This window comes from Neoarius graeffei, chromosome 10 (assembly GCF_027579695.1).
Source record: "Neoarius graeffei isolate fNeoGra1 chromosome 10, fNeoGra1.pri, whole genome shotgun sequence".
NCBI lineage: Eukaryota > Metazoa > Chordata > Actinopteri > Siluriformes > Ariidae > Neoarius > Neoarius graeffei.
The window spans coordinates 88,318,989-88,334,086 of NC_083578.1; the positions used below are offsets into that span (position 1 = coordinate 88,318,989).

The 15,098-nt window shown below is 41.3% G+C and overlaps 1 protein-coding gene across 2 annotated transcripts in view; it reads right to left on the reverse strand.

Annotated features, from left to right (window-relative positions):
• The window catches only part of notch2 (notch receptor 2), a 125,984-nt gene that overhangs the window by 20,638 nt on the left and 90,248 nt on the right, over positions 1-15,098 (reverse strand). For both annotated transcript variants that reach the window (XM_060932550.1, XM_060932551.1), the window contains exons 15-23: positions 14,744-14,857; positions 11,179-11,298; positions 10,936-11,088; positions 5,004-5,232; positions 1,951-2,152; positions 1,682-1,835; positions 908-1,092; positions 574-706; positions 61-303 (exon numbers count right to left, since the gene is read on the reverse strand). In XM_060932550.1, the coding sequence (XP_060788533.1) occupies positions 61-303; positions 574-706; positions 908-1,092; positions 1,682-1,835; positions 1,951-2,152; positions 5,004-5,232; positions 10,936-11,088; positions 11,179-11,298; positions 14,744-14,857 (1,533 nt within the window). The remainder of the gene's footprint in view (positions 1-60; positions 304-573; positions 707-907; positions 1,093-1,681; positions 1,836-1,950; positions 2,153-5,003; positions 5,233-10,935; positions 11,089-11,178; positions 11,299-14,743; positions 14,858-15,098) is intronic.

Genomic DNA, 15,098 nt, shown 5'->3' on the forward strand with positions numbered 1-15,098 from the left:
TTGAATGATGACTATTTTTTTAATAATAAATTTTAAAATAAAACGTGAACATGGTCTCACCGGTGTAACCGAGGCGACAGCGGCACTGATAGTCGTTAGCCAGCTGGACGCAGTCGAGGCTGCCGGGTTTGTGGCACGGGTATGGGCGGCACTCGTTAATGTCACCTTCACAGCGCTTGCCGGTAAAACCGGGAGGACACACACACTTGTATTGACCAACACCGTCGATGCAGTGACCGCCATTCAAACAGGGCGGGCCAAACTCCGTGGAACACTCGTCGATATCCACCTCACACTGATGACCTGAAAAATGGAAACGACAGTAAAACAAAAGAGAAAAAATGATACACAGATCTACAATAAAAATAAATAATGGACAACACGATGACGAACGTGACATCAATGCTCAGAGTTTTGGTCACAGAGCCGTTCAATTCTTGATTCTGATTGGTAAATATCCCAGTGCATGCTAATATCAGTCCAATAACACTACCTGGTATCAGACTGATATTCTGTTATAGATTTTGAACACATTCTCTATAGCACTCTCATACACCTGGGTGTCTCTGGTACCTTTGGTTCCAGGTGGGCAAGAGCAGTAGAAGTGGTTCACCAGATTGATGCAGGTGCCTCCATGACGGCATGGGTTCGACTGACACTCGTTCACATCATACTCGCAGTTCACTCCCTGATATCCAGGCTTACACTGAGAGAGACAGAGAGAGAGCAACAGAGAGAGAGAGAGAGAGAGAGAGAGAGAGCACTGTCACCAGACATCTATATCACAAGAAACACATTATATTCGTAGAAAGTTATACAAGTTGTTTAATCATTGTTTAAATATGATGATGAAGGTTTGACAACACAAATGATCAATATTTATGTCAAGCTATTTATTTATTTTTACCTGGCAGTCATATCCTCCCTGGTAGTCCACACATGTCCCTCCATTCCTGCAGGGACTGGACAGACACTCGTCAATCCCTGTCTCACAGTAGCTGCCCGTCCAACCCACCTGGCATGAGCAGTAGTGTGTATTATCCTTGTTTACACACTGTCCACCGTTTTGACACAGCTGCTCCACTGCTACACCTGAACAGTGAACATCACACACACACACACACACACACACACACACACACACACACACACACACACATATCCAAATAAATGTTCAGCATCTCTCTCTCTCTCACACACACACACACCATAGCCTAACCATTAAATCAGAGAACATCACAGGCCTTTTTTTCTTTCACTTTAATATCTTAGTGGTTTTATTTGAGTGGTAACTTGTAATAAAGTAGTCCAAAATGTAAACCCCCCCCCAGAAATTGCACACACAATGCTTAAACGTCTAGGAGTACCTGGAATCTCCTCACTCACCCTCAAGAGTTTATGTGGCTTATTAATTATTTTCCAGATCAATTTTAAAGCCTATTTTAAAGCAAACTAGTGACATTAGAGGGGTTAGGTATTGGCTGGACGATGTTAAGAGTGATGGAGGACTTCATCATTTGTTCAAAAATGGTGCCTTTTTTAATTTGTGCCCACCGTATGTCTTGAACAATGATAGTGTTTGTTGGAGAATGTTGGGTATCTGTCGTAAGATGGAGATTAACATTAGCCATGTTGCTAACCAACGAGACAAGGCTTTAGATTCAGAGATCATCTAACAGACCTTTCTCGATAGCGGCGTTTTGGCACGAGATGTTGGGGATGTCACAGTAGAGGCCGCTCCAGTCCTGAGGACACCGACAGTGCCATGTGGTCTCCTGCTGCACACACTTTCCATCATTCTTACACTGGATGTTTTTGCACAGATTCTCCATCGACTACAAACACACACAAAGAACCACATAGCCAAAAAAGGTACAAACACGATCAGGTGTAACTGTATGCATGAGGGCAAGATATACATAGTTTATAATTTTGTGTGTGTGTGTGTACCTGGCAGAATCGACCAGTGTACTCCATAGGACAGGTGCAGTGGAACGTTCCCACACCATCTGTGCAGGTGCCTCCATTTCTACACGGCTGTGATTCACACTCGTTAATCTCATACTGGCAGAACAAGCCAGTGAACCCGGGACGACACCGGCAGGAGAACCGGTTTATGCCGTCCACACACGTGCCGTTATTCAGACATGAGCTGCAGAGAGAGGTGAAGGGGATGATAAAGAACACTTATCAACCGTAAAAGTACTCTATAATAGCACTGTAATAATGTTTTGCTGTTTTGTGTCATTATACTACACAATATTAATTAATAATAATAAATATTATTATATCCGCATTCACTGGATATGAGCAATCGTGCGCTCTGATTGACTACTCTACTCATATACTGTGAGTAGAGAAAAACAAAATGGCGGCGCGTGCTGCTGAACCAACTGAGGACAAAATAAAAACTCGACTCGAAAACAAAACCCCCAAAAATACAAAGCGCAACAAAATATGGAATAAAAGTATTTTATGGTAAGAACTTGTCGTTTTTTATTTTTCAAGAATTATTATTATTATCACATTTTGCCACTGCCATTTCGCCGGTTTGTTTACATTCTTCATCTTTAAGCATTAAAATTTGTTGAATTTTTTTAGACTGGTTCAAAAGCTCAAAGAAGTTTGAAAATTACAGAACTGAAATGTCCAAGGAAGAATTAAATAAATGTCTAAAGCTGTTCTATACCTCGGCACGACAGCAAGACGGCACTTTCTATAAAAAAACAACACTAAAGTCAATTTGTGCCGCCATCGATAGGTTTTTAAGAAGTCCGTCTAAGCAGAAATTATTTTGTCGGACGTTTTGTATAAAGTTTTTATTCATCGAATTTGCAAAAAATAAAAACGCTCTGCTTCTCAAAATCCAATGAATGTGGATAGAATAAAACAGTTATTCCACTCAACCTCGTCGTACATGGGGGCGCTGAGTGATGTCATGCACCAAGAAAATAATGTTTAATAGCTTAAAAGGATAGTTCGGGATTTTTGGCATGAATCTGTATGGCATCCCCATCAATAGTGTCGTGCAAACACACTGACTTAGCCCTGACAGCATCCTGTGAGTCCAGTTCTTGTCCAGTTTTGGTCCAGACGAAAGTAGTCCGGCAAGTTTGTTGGGGTCACGAAAGTAAAACGTTTTTCGTCTCAAAACAGTATGTGTTCAAAAGAGTGATATATTTGCATCACAAAACCGTTGCCAAATAAAAAGTCAGACCTCGAAATCGCTTGGCACTATTTTCTCTCCCTCGGTATCACTGCGCGCTGTCATGCTGACATCTGCGCAGGAATCAACACCTTTCCCATTGTTTGGCAGTGATTAGGAGTTCAGATCAGCGGCGCTAACAAGCTAATTTGAGAGCAAGAACAGCGACAAATTTATCACCTTCTATAACCTATACAATAATATATTTGTGAAAATGGTGCGCACTTGTGACTATCCAGGCTGTAGCAACAAAGATGTGGCTGAATCTCCGCACACATTTCACCGTTGTAGTCAGACATGTTGTCGCTAACTTTGCTAGCAGTAAACAATGTAGTGATGTGTCGGTCGCGAATGATCCGGTTCAAAGAGCCGGCTCTTTGAAGTGAACGACGGGAGCCGGCTCTTCGGTGGGAGCCGAGTTGGGGAGCCGAATTAGTTTTTTGTCCTTAGGTGCCTCAGAGAGAGAGAGAGAGAGACAGAGAGAGAGAGAGACAGAGTTCAGCTCAGCTGAAGGATGATTGTCTATTTGACAACCATGATCATTGTTTTGTTGCCATGAATTCCTAAAGCTCATGATATAAATTGTCGCTCATAAATTGACAGGTTTGGTCGGCAACCGCCTTGGCATGGCCAGATTAATCTGCGGTATACAACGAGACAGCAGTCATTATAACAGGAGCATATTTGCTGTTCCAGCGGCTTCTCATTATTGGTGGAGCAGAGTGTGGCACTTTTTTCTCTTTTTACATGCGCTCAAGGTGCCACATATTTTGTTGCACATTGTTCTGTGTTTGTTAAAATAATTTCCAACTTTGCTTCATAGTTTCTCAGGCCTGATTTATACTTCATAATTTATTTTGTGGCATTTTGTTCAAGGTCGAGTGTGAAATAAAGCCATAAAGGATAAACAGTTGATGTCTTCTGTGTATTTTATATTGGTAATATAACACAGTTTTGCATTATGTTTGTGAGAAAATAATTTATTAATTGGTAAGTAAGTTTTATTTCTATAGCTAGAACATTGTTACACTGCTATACTTTACAAAGCTTTACAATGGCTACAAAAACTAAAAAATAAAATGGAAAACATCCTATTGATAAAATATAAATAATAATGTAATTAATTAACTAGTTAATTGCAGCAATTAAATCAAAAATAAAATCTCAGGAGCCGTTTGGGAGCCGAAAGAGCCGGCTCCTTATAGTAAGAAGGGCCAAAAGAGCCGGCTCCCGAAAAAGAGCCGAAATTCCCATCACTAAAACAATGAATGAAACAGCCGTGGCTGTCACCTGGCGGCAGCGCGCAGTGATAAGAAGGGAGAGAAAATAGTGCCAAGCGATTTCGAGGTCTGACTTTTTATTTGGCAACGGTTTTGTGATGCAAATATATCACTCTTTTGAACACACACTGTTTTGAGACGAAAAACGTTTTACTTTCGTGACCCCAACAAACTTGCCAGACTACTTTCGTCTGGACCAAAACTGGACAAGAACTGGACTCACAAGATGCTGTCAGGGGTAAGTCAGTGTGTTTGCACGACACTATTGATGGGGATGCCATACAGATTCATGTCAAAAATCCCGAACTATCCCTTTAAGAAATGATGAAGCACATAAGTATAAGTAGTCCGAGGTACAGTGTGTGTAATTTTATAAGGAAATTAGCAGGAAGTGTTTTACTGAGCGTCTTGGACAATCTGACTCCAAGCACAGCACGATATATTTTCTTACTGATGTCATTGACACAATATTTAAAATATTCTTGTTACAGTGTGAATTAAAAGTCGACAGCGCTTACGTCTCTGTGCATTCTGGAATGTTGCGTTCGCAGTTGATGCCGCTGAAGCCGGGCTGACACTGGCACGTGTAGCTGTTGACGAAGTCTGTACAGGTTCCTCCGTGCCTGCAGGGGGAGCTCGCGCACTCGTTCACTTCCTCCTCACATCGGTCACCATAGAAACCCGGCCTGCACTCGCACAAGAACCGGCCCACTTTGTCTACACACGAGCCTCCGTTGATACAAGGATCTTAAAGGTTTACATCACACACACACACACACACACACACACACAAACAAAATGTTTTTATCTCTACTGTCGAGAATATGTTCCATAGAGAGAATATTATACTTATTGAGTATTCTTACAGGAAAATAATCAATGAAGGTGTTGTGCAGTGCGACCCAAAGCAAAGTGGAGTTACTGTTACGACCACAAAGTTGATTATTTTCCTATAACATCACATCCGAAAGTATTTTATTCCTCTTGTAATAAAATCACCAGATGGTCACAATTATGTTTAATTAAACAATGACGCATCATACTTTTTATCCATGTACAGTTACAATTAACGTTGCTGAACATCCAACACCAGTGATTGCTAACGGTACAGCAGCTTTAACAGTCGTTCCTGCACTAGGCTCTTGAACTTTTTAAGGATAAAATAAAAGAAAATAAATAAATAATGCAGCTTGTCAGGAACCATTTAATCTGACTGTTACCGTACAGAACGCCGGCTCTTCAGACTCCTTCCATACATTTCCTCAGAGAAAACTTCACCATATCAACGATTACACACATTTCTCATCTTTGTACGTGAAGCATCCGATATACAAACCCCAAACCAATCAGAATCAAGAATTCATCAGCACTGTGGTATAATGTGCTATCAAATGTGGAATAATGAAACTAAAAAGCAACTTGAGACCACTGATCATCTGATGTGGACCACATTCCTTTCCTAAACCCTCTTTAGTGCAAGTCTTTATTACATCGTTAGTGTGGCAGTCAAATCCACAGGTACAATTTGATTATCCAAAGCAGGTTATTCAGGTTTGTAATTGGGCTTTTGAAAGGTGATCGCAGTGGATCTGAGACAAAACAGTTGCAGCGGCTTGAGGTCTTTGGGCTATGGACCCTTTTCACGTGACGTCACGACAAACGCGGCCGCCATTTTGGACATTTGTGGTAGACTACACCAGTAGTCTACCACAGCCAACAACGAGGAATGACGGCGAAGCATCGAAAGGAATATAGCCATCAAAGAAAGTTTTTACTTTCAGCAAGACTTCCATCATGCCATTATATTGTTGTGCACCTGGATGTAGTAACCATCAACACACAAGGCAAGATTTATCATTTTATCGGATCCCGACAGATGCTGACCGACGGAGAAGATGGATGGTCTATAAAATATTGGCAAAATGATGTTTATTGACATAGCAATCGTGTGTAACGGGAAGCATTTGCATATCCGAAGTGTTGTGTTTACATCAAAGATAAAATAAACCGATATGACAACGACTGCTGCTGCCAGGTTGGGGACGCAAACTAGTAGAAATAAGTGTGCCAACAGACTTCCTTTGTGGTCGATTCTGCTTTAAGGTAAGATGCATTTAATTATTCGTCTGCTGTGGGTTTGGAATCGGTAGCCTGACTGATTCGTTCATGTTTGTGGTGCCATTTGTTTGTTGACGGTGTTGAAATGGAATTATTTTTAAGTTCGTTTCTTAGACAAGGATTTTAAGCTCGTTACCTTGTTGACAGTTTCGGCGTGAAACTTCCGCCTTCCTCAGAATTGTCACCAGATGTTAGGTGGTGACGTGCCTTATCAGCTTATGTTACGTTACGGAGGCGTGAACGTCCTGTCCGATTTGACAGGTAGTCCACGCCTCCTGCTGTCAGGTCGCTCCCCCAGGACGGCGCTCCAGGTGTGCGACAGCGCGTACGCTCCCTCATCCCGGTTTATCGTCCTTTCTGCCCGCTTGCGTATCTCCACTGCCTCTAAAATCCAACGCTGGTATCTATTTTCTTCCTCTATTTTCTTGAGCGACCTGACAGCAGGAGGCGTGGACTACCTGTCAAATCGGACAGGACGTTCACGCCTCCGTAACATAACATCAGCTGATAAGGCACGTCACCACCTAACATTCTGGTGACAATTCTGAGGAAGGCGGAAGTTTCACGCCGAAACTGTCAACAAGGTAACAAGCTTAAAATCCTTGTCTAAGAAACGAACTTAAAAATACTTAAGTAGTCAGACATAATGAACTTCCACTACATGTTGAAATGGAAGATTGGTTGTTGACATGATTTCCAGTGATGCTTTGGTGCTGCTGTGGATCAGATGTGTTGAGTAGCCTGACTGTTTTTTTTTTCTTGCGTGTGGTATCATTGTTGACGCGAGGTTGTTTTTTGAACATGCCAATGCGGACACGATTTCCCCTGATGAGTTATGACTTCAGACGCGATGCGTGTGTGGAGGTGTGGAGTCCGCGTGATATGTGCGTAAGATAGGCTTCTCATGTGTTTGGAGATCCGCGCTCTGAGACAAGCGCAAGCCCCCCCCCAGGGAAATAAAGGGACCCCCCGAAAATATCGGCATAGTTCGAACACTGGGTTGGAGAAAGTAATGGCAAATAGTGAGTGCACAAACCATAGAAGGTAAACTGTACACAGCGCCAGGGCAGTGTGATGGTATGTCTACTTTTAGATTGTGTTAGCTTATCAATGAACACACTCGTCACTCGACGAGTTTCACGTCTTTACGACGGACACTTAAATGTGTGTTAGCAGCGCTCGAAACTAACGGTATCCCGATGTCCCGGGGACCATAAAAAATGTCATCGGGACACAAAATTATCATATCTGGGACAATCCCGGGACAATGGAAAAAAAATAGATCTAGAAAAAAAATTCTACATTAATATTATTTACAAAGCCGTAACACATATGTACAGTGGTGCTTGAAAGTTTGTGAACCCTTTAGAATTTTCTATATTTCTGCATAAATATGACCTAAAACATCATCAGATTTTCACACAAGTCCTAAAAGTAGATAAAGAGAACCCAGTTAAACAAATGAGACAAAAATATTATACTTGGTAATTTATTTATTGAGGAAAATGATCCAATATTACATATCTGTGAGTGGCAAAAGTATGTGAACCTTTGCTTTCAGTATCTGATGTGATCCCCCTGTGCAGCAATAACTGCAACTAAACGTTTCCGGTAACTGTTGATCAGTCCTGCACACCGGCTTGGAGGAATTTTAGCCCATTCCTCCGTACAGAACAGCTTCAACTCTGGGATGTTGGTGGGTTTCCTCACATGAACTGCTCGCTTCAGGTCCTTCCACAACATTTCGATTGAATTAAGGTCAGGACTTTGACTTGGCCATTCCAAAACATTAACTTTATTCTTCTTTAACCATTCTTTAGTAGAATGACTTGTGTGCTTAGGGTCGTTGTCTTGCTGCATGACCCACCTTCTCTTGAGATTCAGTTCATGGACAGATGTCCTGACATTTTCCTTTAGAATTCACTGGTATAATTCAGAATTAATTGTTCCATCAATGATGGCAAGCCATCCTGGCCCAGATGCAGCAAAACAGGCCCAAACCATGATACTACCACCACCATGTTTCACAGATGGGATAAGGTTCTTATGCTGGAATGCAGTGTTTTCCTTCCTCCAAACATAACGCTTCTCATTTAAACCAAAATTTCCATTTTGGTCTCATCCATCCACAAAACATTTTTCCAATAGCCTTCTGACTTGTCCACATGACCTTTAGTAAACTGCAGATGAGCAGCAATGTTCTTTTTGGAGAGCAGTGGCTTCCTCCTTGCAACCCTGCCATGCACACCATTGTTGTTCAGTGTTCTCCTGATGGTGGACTCATGAACATTAACATTAGCCAATGTGAGAAAGGCCTTCAGTTGCTTAGAAGTTACCCTGGGGTCCTTTGTGACCTCACTGACTATTACATGCCTTGCTCTTGGAGTGATCTGTGTTGGTCGACCACTCCTGGGGAGGGTAACAATGGTCTTGAATTTCCTCCATTTGTACACAATCTGTCTGACTGTGGATTGGTGAAGTCCAAACTCTTTAGAGATGGTTTTGTAACCTTTTCCAGCCTGATGAGCATCAGCAATAATTTTTCTGAGGTCCTCAGAAATCTCCTTTGTTCGTGCCATGATACATTTCCACAAACACGTGTTGTGAAGATCAGACTTTGATAGATCCCTGTTCTTTAAATAAAACAGGGTGCCCACTCACACCTGATTGTCATCCCATTGATTGAAAACACCTGACTCTAATTTCACCTTCAAATTAACTGCTAATCCTAGAGGTTCACATACTTTTGCCACTCACAGATATGTAATATTGGATCATTTTCCTCAATAAATAAATGACCAAGTATAATATTTTGTCTCATTTGTTTAACTGGGTTCTCTTTATTTACTTTTAGGACTTGTGTGAAAATCTGATGATGTTTTAGGTCATATTTATGCAGAAATATAGAAAATTCTAAAGGGTTCACAAACTTTCAAGCACCACTGTAGACATTCACCTAATTTGTCAATTTTAATTTTAAAATGTTAACAGCGAAAAATACATAGTAGCTACACTTTCGATGCACCTGCATCCGTAGGCTACAGAGCAGCGCATTCTGTTCTAGAATCTTCGGCCGGAGTCCGCATTATATGGACTTGGAATGGAATTGCTAGCGCACACGCTGCGCCGACTCTTGCCAGAACAAAAATGCTGAAGTGGTTGAAGCGGACCGACCGCGGGGAAGAAACTGAAAGCCCAGACATAACGTCTCCGGGACCTTCAGGATCCAAAGTGTCCTCGCCTGGTCTGCAGGCAACGCTAGCAACTGAATGAACTTAATGAACACTGTTAGACACGTTATAAAATATAACAGGAATGATGTGGATGATATTGACGGAAGATACCGTTCAACAGAATAAGTGAGTTTTCTTGGTGTCTTTCTAGTTCAGAAAGTTTAGTCAGTCAGCAGCACAACTAGGCTCAGACCTGCTGGCACTATGCTGATGTTGCTAACATTTGCACCCACGTTTCGGCAGCGAAAGTTCATAAAATGGATAACGGAAAGTTCATAAAAATGGATAACGGAAAGTTCATAAAAATGGATAACGGAAAGTTCATAAAAATGGATAACGGTAATGGATAACGGAAAGTTCATAAAAATGGATAACGGAAAGTTCATAAAAATGGATAACGGAAAGTTCATAAAAATGGATAACGGTAATGGTGAAAATGATAAGTTGGCCTTATAAGTGCCAACAGATATTCAAGGTATAAGTAGATGAAATGAACATAAAAGGGGTCTTATTTTCAACTAAAGTGTACTGCAGATGTAGGGAGTTGAAACATTTTCTGAATGAGCTAGTTGGCCCCTTTAAATAAACGGGTATCTATTCATACAGTGAGATCGCCAAAGTTTAATAAACTGAAAATGCAATAACTGTAATTTTGAAGTAGATGATGTATTGGACATGTGTCACTTGTGTCTTGTGACTTATTGTAAAAATGATATAAAGGGTTCAAAATCGCATAGTTACAAATATAATAGTAACTTCATATGATAATATTAACCACTGGTTATTTCAGAGAGGAAAAAAATGGGGACACTATTGCTTCCATTCGGGACAATACAACACAGAATTCGGGACCACTGGGGGACACAAAGAAAAAAAGTTAATTTCAAGCCCTGTGTGTTAGGTATTATTGTTGCAGTCTAAGCAGTCATTGTAGCAGCTAGATGAGCGAGAACTGAAAGGGTCTGTGCCATAAACCGTTATTTCTTCATGTCGAAAATGGCAGTCGCGTTTACGAAGGTCACGTGAGTGAAAAGGGTCTATAGTTTAGAGAGGCTAGATTTACAGCAGCGTGTGTGTGTGTGTGTGTGTGTGTACTCACTGGAGCTGCAGTCGTCGATGTTAGTCTGGCAGTTCACACCGGTGTACCCGGGCTGGCAGCTGCACACGTAGCTGCCCTGATTGTTCAGACAGTGAGCACTGTTCAGACACGGGTTCTTCTTGCATTCGTCCACATCCTCTGTACAGTGGGTTCCTACACACACACACACACACACACACACACTCTTTAATACCGACTAAAAAGCTCAGGAAGAAAATTTTCCATTAAAGACAACACGCTCACCTTGCCAACCAGTGGGACACTTGCAGGTGTAGGAGGTGTAATCGAACGACGGCTGACACACACCTCCTCTCTGACATGGTTGAGTCGCACACGGCACTAACTCGTCCTCACAGTTCCTTCCTATAAGACAGTAAGGATAGGCATGAAAATAGTGAAGTTGTGTCCAACTCTGTATGACATTCTGTTCAGACTAAAAAACGGACGACGTATCGTTACACGTTGAAGCCAAATCATGTTCTTCCTCAGCAAATATTATTAGTGTTAAGTATTTTACACAGATATATATATATCAGACTCAGGTAGGAGGCGTGGCCCAAGGCACATTTTGGGTAAACTGTCAGACTTAAGCAGACTTGTTCGGATTACTTTTATATGCCGAAGATGGGATGGAGTAATGTAATTGTTACAGGTGTGCTTCTGGGATTTTAGTCACACCCTGCTCAGACATGTCAGGAAATATTACACCATCTTCAGGGATGAGAGTGGGTGGTCACCAAAAAAGCAGAAAACAAGATGGCGCCCGAAGCCGGGGGTCTGGGAGGGATACCCCCCAGGAAAATTTTGAAAAATAAGGCCTTACAAACCACTTTTCCTGCAATCTGAGCTGTAGTAGATAAAAAAATCTGTTGTCTTTTTTATATATTTACATGAAAATATGTTTCAAATCAATAGGAGTATTGTTTGAATTCAAAATAAAATCACATTCTACATTCAAGGGTATGGTTATAATTTATGATCAACAAAAATGACAAACTAAATTCACATTAAATGTAAGTTTTATTAATTATCAAAATGTTCATATATTAAATAAAATTTCTTAGGGAGAAAAGGTCAGTCACCCTATGTCCTCATTAGTTGCATATGATTTCAAAGTCTTTTGAAATATTTAAGTTTTCAAAACTGTCAGCATTAATTCAGATTTACTGACCATCATATACATGTTCAATGTATTAAATCAAACGAATGCTAAGTTTATGGGATAATGTCTATGTACACTTTATACAATTATTTATAGTTCACAGTCACTTCTCATTTTCATTTAATCATTTCGACTTCTTCTTCAGCCTTTTGGACAAAGACAAAAGCTTGTCAGTCCTCTCTCTGTTTTTTATACCAGCATCGATTTCACGCACCTTCGCTTCGTCTCGCTTGTCAATTGTATTCGGCATTTTGAGTAAAAAAGCCGATACGAAAGAGAAACGCATTTTTGAAGCGCAGCGACGATGAACATGTGCAAGTTTCGATAAAATAGAACAATGCGGGTACTTTTGTAAGAACTGTTATGATTGGCTTTTGTTCTCTCCCACACTCTTGTAACAACTGTTATGATTGGCTATCCTGCTCTCGCCAGCGATGTTTTGGCCAATTACATTGTAGATAACACGTATTCTACCGTGAGACTTAGCGAGACTAAAGATGGCGAAAATGTAAACATGTAACATCGTCGTACTCTTGAGTATCACGAAGGAACATACCCCAACCCCCCCTCAATGAAAAAAAAAAATCTCAACGGATTTGGCATAATATCGATTTTTGCTCAGAAAAAGCGGAAATCCGCCGAAAAGCGGAAAACTCTCATCCCTGCATCTTTTATACAACATAGTTTACCTCGTATATAAAAAAAAAAAAAAAACCTGTAAAACTAACCCAAGGTAACATATATCTCATCCAAATGAACATTCTGGTAAATACCCAGTCATTTTTTCTTCAGTATAAAGGCATTCCAAGACATGATCGATTCTTTTTTTTCACCATCTCCCGTTGAAACCAAACTAAAACTAGTCGAGTTTAAAAATATAACAATTTAAAACAATCAGTCTGAATTAACACAGAGACGTAGACTTGACTCGTTTGCTGTGACGGCTGTATGTACACGTGAAGACTCTCGCGTCTCTGTGCTTTTTACAGAGATTGTTTATCCCGTGGGAATGGAGCATGATTACTACAGACGTGCAATACTAGGTATCAGATATGTTTGTGAATATGAGTATTGTTTGCTCTCACAAAACTTTCTTAAAGGAGATACGCAGAGCCATGGCCTCACTTTTTGTTTATAAATGCCTTGAGACCTCAAGAATGGCACAGGAATAGTTTTAAGCGTTAGCAATAAATCTAATATAGTAATTTTTACGACTAAAGTGATTTATATAGGTAGCGGTCTGAGTGAATGACCTTGACGTCCGCAACGTCACAGCAGGAAGTCTATCAGTCTCATCGCCATTTCCGCTATACTAAAACACAGAGCTGACTGCAACTCCGATCCTCCATTTTGAGCTAATTTATCGCCATGCCACGTAGATGTGTTGCTGGCCGGTGCAGCAACATGACAGAAGGTGGATTTACGTTGCATTCATGGCCCAAGAATGTTCAAACTGCAAGGATTTGGACGCGTTTTGTGAGAAGTTCACGGGCACATTGGGCGCCTACAAAGTGGTCTCTCCTCTCCTCTGCACATTTTACTGAAGACTCGTACGGGACCTCTGGTCTGTTGAGGAGCGTTGGCTATAAGCCCGTATTGAAAGAGGGTGCAGTACCAACAATTAAAGGAAATGAAAACTACAAGAAAAGGAAAGTAAGTTCAGGTGCACCAGTTCTCCCGGAGTGTGAGCAGAGGGTTGTTGCTAAAACCTGGGACGGAACGGCATGGGACGTGACGTGACGTGACATATTATCGCTCAGGTAGTGACCTCCTCGTGGTTGTTGCTAAAACCGGTGACGTCCCGTCCCAGGTTTTAGTAATTGCCTGAGCCGAGCAGCAATGGCGGAGTACTCAGTATGGAGAAAATGGAGAATGAGTGGACCAGCTGTCTGATTTCTCTGCTGGATATGCTCGCCTCAGTAGCAATATCTCATCCTTATGTGGAAGAAGGAAATGAACGGCGAACTGAACAAACAACTGAAAGTCAGATTGTTTCAAAACAATCGGCCACAAGGTCGGCCTTCAAGAAGCGAGAACACAGACGGGTAAGCGCCGACTCTCATTTGGATATAAAACAACAAAAACACTCGTTGTTTACCTGCATTTAGATTAATACATGTAACCTGTATTGTGTGTTTAAGTTACCGGTATAAGATTATTTAATTTGCTTCAGAATGTGATTCTCAGTTCATCTGATTATTTAATGAGCCTTTTACGTTTTATCAGTGAAAATGCATGCATACACATGTATGTTGCATAAGTTATAACACCCATCCTGTTTTAATGAGAGTCAACCCACAATCAGTGAAGTCAAATCAGTCTTAGTTGAGCGAGTCGGTAACGGTGTTTCTTACTTTCACCATAAATTTTTATTGATATGACTTTGGTCTATAGCTGTAAAAGGCCTCGGCCTTAAAGCCGGTTCCTGCAGTGACGTCACGCGCTCAGGGCTGGCTGGCTCAGCGGGGCGGTTCCAATGACAAATTTGCGGTCGATTTTACTTCTCAAAAATATATATGTTTTTATTCCCATTTATGCAGCATACAAGAGTCAAGGATGGAGATACTATCCACTCAGAAATTTATTTAAAAATAAAGGCTCTGTGTATCTGCTTTAAGCAGAGAGTGTGTGAGTGTACGTGTGTACCTGTGTAAGGCCGAGGGCAGATACAGGTGTAGCTGTTAATTCCATCAATGCAGGTGCCCTTGTTTCCACAGGGGTTTGACTGACACTCATTAATGTTTATCTCGCAATTCATGCCTGAGAGAGAGAGAGAGAGGCAGAAAGTGAGATAGACAAAGGGAGGCAGAAAGAGAGAGGGAGAAAGACAGACAGTCAGACAGAGGCAGAAAAAGAGAGAGAGAGAGAGAGAGAGAGAGAGAAAGAGAGAGAGACAGACCGAGGCAGAGAGAGAGAGACAGAGAGAGAGGGAGACAGAGGCGCAGAGAGAGAGAAAGGGTGAGAGAGTCAGACAGAGGCAGAAAGAGAGATAGACGGGGGA